This window comes from Echinops telfairi, unplaced genomic scaffold, assembly GCF_000313985.2.
Source record: "Echinops telfairi isolate 266 unplaced genomic scaffold, ASM31398v2 ScPeMD7_29;HRSCAF=101, whole genome shotgun sequence".
Lineage (NCBI taxonomy): Eukaryota > Metazoa > Chordata > Mammalia > Afrosoricida > Tenrecidae > Echinops > Echinops telfairi.
Genome location: NW_022103926.1, coordinates 10255945 through 10259385, shown reverse-complemented (window position 1 = coordinate 10259385; position 3441 = coordinate 10255945). Strand labels below are relative to the sequence as shown.

Genomic DNA, 3441 nt, shown 5'->3' with positions numbered 1-3441 from the left:
CGGCGCCCGCTGCGAGCGCTTCTGCCAGTGCTTCCGCGGTCGCTGTAACTCGGTGGACGGCACGTGCGCCTGCGAACCCGGCTACCGCGGCAAGTACTGCCGCGAGCCGTGTCCCGCGGGCTTCTACGGCCTGGGCTGCCGCCGCCGGTAAGTGCAATCCCCGGGCTGGGGAGGGAGAGGGAGGGAGGGAGAAAGAAGGGCGACGCGCGGGCCTAGCCCAGTTCATGGCCTCCCCCCTGCCCCTTCCCCCCAGATGCGGCCAGTGCAAAGGCCAGCAACCCTGCACGGTGGCTGAGGGCCGCTGCTTGACGTGCGAGCCTGGCTGGAACGGCACCAAGTGCGACCAGCTGTGCGCCGTCGGCTTCTACGGCGAGGGCTGCGGCCAGCGCTGCCCGCCGTGCCGCGACGGGCACGCCTGCAACCACGTCACCGGCAAGTGCACGCGCTGCAACGCGGGCTGGATCGGAGACCGGTGAGCAGCCCCCACCCTCTCCCTCCGTGAAGGCCCTCCGCCCGGGGCCCTGGGGCTCCGTGTGACTCCGCCCCCACTGACGGTTCCACCCCCCCACCCTTCTCCGCCTCCCAAGGTGCGAGACCAAGTGCAGCAATGGCACCTACGGGGAGGACTGCGCCTTCGTGTGCGCGGACTGCGGCAACGGACACTGTGACTTCCAGTCCGGGCGCTGCCTGTGTAGCCCGGGTGTCCACGGCCCCCAGTGAGTGTCCTGGTCCCCGGAGGAGCCTGGGGGCGGCGGGCCTAATACGGGAGATTCCAGGGGCTGCTATGCTGGCGAAAGAGGCGTCTCTAGGAGGGCCTTCTTGGTCCACGCCCGAGACCCCATACCTCGCCTGCTTTAGGAGTACCCAGAAGTTCCATTTCAAAACGGACCGCCCGCACTGTGTGCCGGGAAGTGGGGGGTTGGGGTTCACTCCTAGGAAATAAGAGCTGGAGACCCCGCCCTGACCCCCTGTCCCCGCAGCTGCAACTTGACGTGTCCATCCGGGCTCCACGGCGTGGACTGCGCGCAGGCCTGCAGCTGCCACGAAGACTCTTGTGACCCGGTCACCGGCGCCTGCCGCCTGGGTGAGGAGCGTCCCGTCACGGAGGGAGGGAAAGGGTGACGCAGCGCTCGTGCTGACCCTTCCCCCCTGCCCCCCGCAGAGACCAACCAGCGCAAGGGTGTGATGGGTGCCGGCGCGCTGCTGGCCCTGCTGCTCGGCCTGCTGCTCTCGCTTCTGGGCTGCTGCTGCGCCTGCCGAGGCAAGGACCCCGCCCGCCGGTGAGGCCCCGCCCCTCCCTGGCCTCAGGTCCCGCCCCCTCGGTTCCCGGGAGTACCTCCAACTGCCCTTTCCTTGCTCCCCACCCTAATCCCGACTCACTGCAGGGAGCTCTCCCTGGGGAGGAAGAAAGCCCCGCAAAGGCTGTGCGGGCGCTTCAGCCGCATCAGCATGAAGCTGCCCCGGATCCCACTCCGGAGGCAGAAACTGCCCAAGGTCGTAGGTAAGGACTCCGATGGCAATGTCTTGGGTGGGAAACACCTTCCGAAGCAGGAGGCTTCAGGAAAATGGGCGGGGGTGCGACGGTGAGACCCGGGCGGAGATCCCGGCGCAGGTCCTCTTGGGACTGCGGAGTGCACCGCTCCTCTCGGTGCGTGAGTAGCTGCTGGGTAACGTGTGCGTGCCCATAGGAAGTGGCTTCCTGCCAGGAGCCTGGCAGTGCCTGGAACCCTTCCCAAGGGGCTGGTTGACTGCCCCCTACCCCCTGCCCCCCAGCCAGGGACTGGTCTATTCTGACACCCACCGTTAGTCTCACACTCTCTTTTCCGCTTGTTTTAGTTTAGAAGCTGGGGGTGGGGCCTGCTGGGAGGTAAAGATAAGAGAAAATCCTTTAAAAGTGAGAACGGAGCAGCCAGCCTCAGGATGCAGCCTTGTGCATCCCTGGGGGCCAGACCCGGTGGGTGCAGCCCGCTGGCAGGGGATCAAAGGCCTTCTGGGTCCCACAAGGCAAGAGGGGCTCGGAATACCACTGTCAGATCCTTTTGCACACACACCCAACCTCTTCCTGAACCCTGGCTGCCTGCTTGCCTGGTCTTTTACCCTGCGGTGGTCTCCCCCGACCCAGCTAGCCGTCCTGGCCTTGTGTCACCGCAGTCTGAGGACAGGGGTGCTGCTGGTGACTAGGTCATCGCGGCAAGCGAGCAGCTAAGGGCTTGTTTCCAGGGGCCCGGGTTGGGGAGGCGTGGGCCCCTGCAGCCGGCAGCCATGCCTCACTCCTCCCCCAGTGGCCCACCACGACCTCGATAACACACTCAACTGCAGTTTTCTGGAGCCCCCTTCCGGGCTGGAGCAGCCCTCGCCTTCCTGGTCCTCCAGGGCCTCCTTCTCCTCCTTTGACACCACTGATGAAGGCCCGGTGTACTGCGTGCCCCATGAGGGTAAGGACCACTCCCCTGGGGGTCTTTCTCCAGCGATCGTGCAAACTGATTAAGCAGCAGGCTACTTCCGGGGTGGACTGATGGTGTTAGATGGGAGTGGCCAGAGCCTAGCTGAGTCCTGTGCGAGGCACAGGAGAGGTGTCTGGGATAGCCCAGATTCACTAGAAGGAGAGATTAGGGAGTGAGGTCTCTGGGTGGGTGAAGGGGTAGCAGTGACCATAGGCGAGAGATCCAAAGGACAGCAGGAGGGAGCATTGGCTCTCCAAATCATTCCATGTGGGACCTGCGACAGGGGTCGAACTTCTAACCCTTCAAGATGAATGGAATTTCCTTTGAGGTGGAAGGTTGAATTAAATGGTGATTCCCTAGGCCTGGGGCGTGGGGCAGGGCAGATGCAATGACCGGGTGCCCCTCTGTGTGGCCCCACACCCAGGAGTTGTAAAGTCGGTTTATGGTTGAGTTGTGAATGCCAGAGCTGGTCAGAGCACCCAGTGGGATGGAGATGATAGGAAGGATGGCAGGTGGGAGCCAGTGTCCAGAGGCTGGACAGGCCAGAGGGATTCCATGTGGTTGTGCCTTTGGCAGAGGCAGCGGCCGAGAGCCGGGATGCGGAGGCCCCAGCTGCCCCTGCAGAGGGGCTGGTGTTACCCCCTGCACCGCTGACCACTCAGGCACCCACGGAGGAAGCGGCACCCTTCCCGGTGTCTTCAGACAGCGAGCGCTCGGCGTCTAGCGTGGAGGGGCCCGGCGGAGCGCTGTATGCCCGTGTGGCCCGGCGCGAGGCCCGACCGGCCCGGGCTTGGGGGGAGGCGGGGGGTCTCTCGCTGTCGCCATCGCCAGAGCGCAGGAAGCCGCCGCCGCCCGACCCTGCCACCAAGCCCAAGGTGTCATGGATACACAGCAAGCACGGCGCAGCCGCCGCCCGTACGCCGTCACCGCTGCCCGTCGCTTCTGAGGCTGCGCCCAGTCCCAGCCAGAGGAAACGGACTCCCAGCGACCCTGCGTC

General features: G+C 65.4%; 1 protein-coding gene across 1 annotated transcript in view; it reads left to right on the top strand.

The window, feature by feature from the left end:
* SCARF2 (scavenger receptor class F member 2) overlaps window positions 1–3441 on the top strand; it is a 9354-nt gene that overhangs the window by 3978 nt on the left and 1935 nt on the right. The window contains exons 5-12 of the mRNA XM_045289579.1: window positions 29–147; window positions 254–472; window positions 588–716; window positions 981–1084; window positions 1163–1280; window positions 1386–1501; window positions 2283–2435; window positions 3021–3438. Coding sequence (XP_045145514.1) covers window positions 29–147; window positions 254–472; window positions 588–716; window positions 981–1084; window positions 1163–1280; window positions 1386–1501; window positions 2283–2435; window positions 3021–3438 — 1376 coding nt within the window. The remainder of the gene's footprint in view (window positions 1–28; window positions 148–253; window positions 473–587; window positions 717–980; window positions 1085–1162; window positions 1281–1385; window positions 1502–2282; window positions 2436–3020; window positions 3439–3441) is intronic.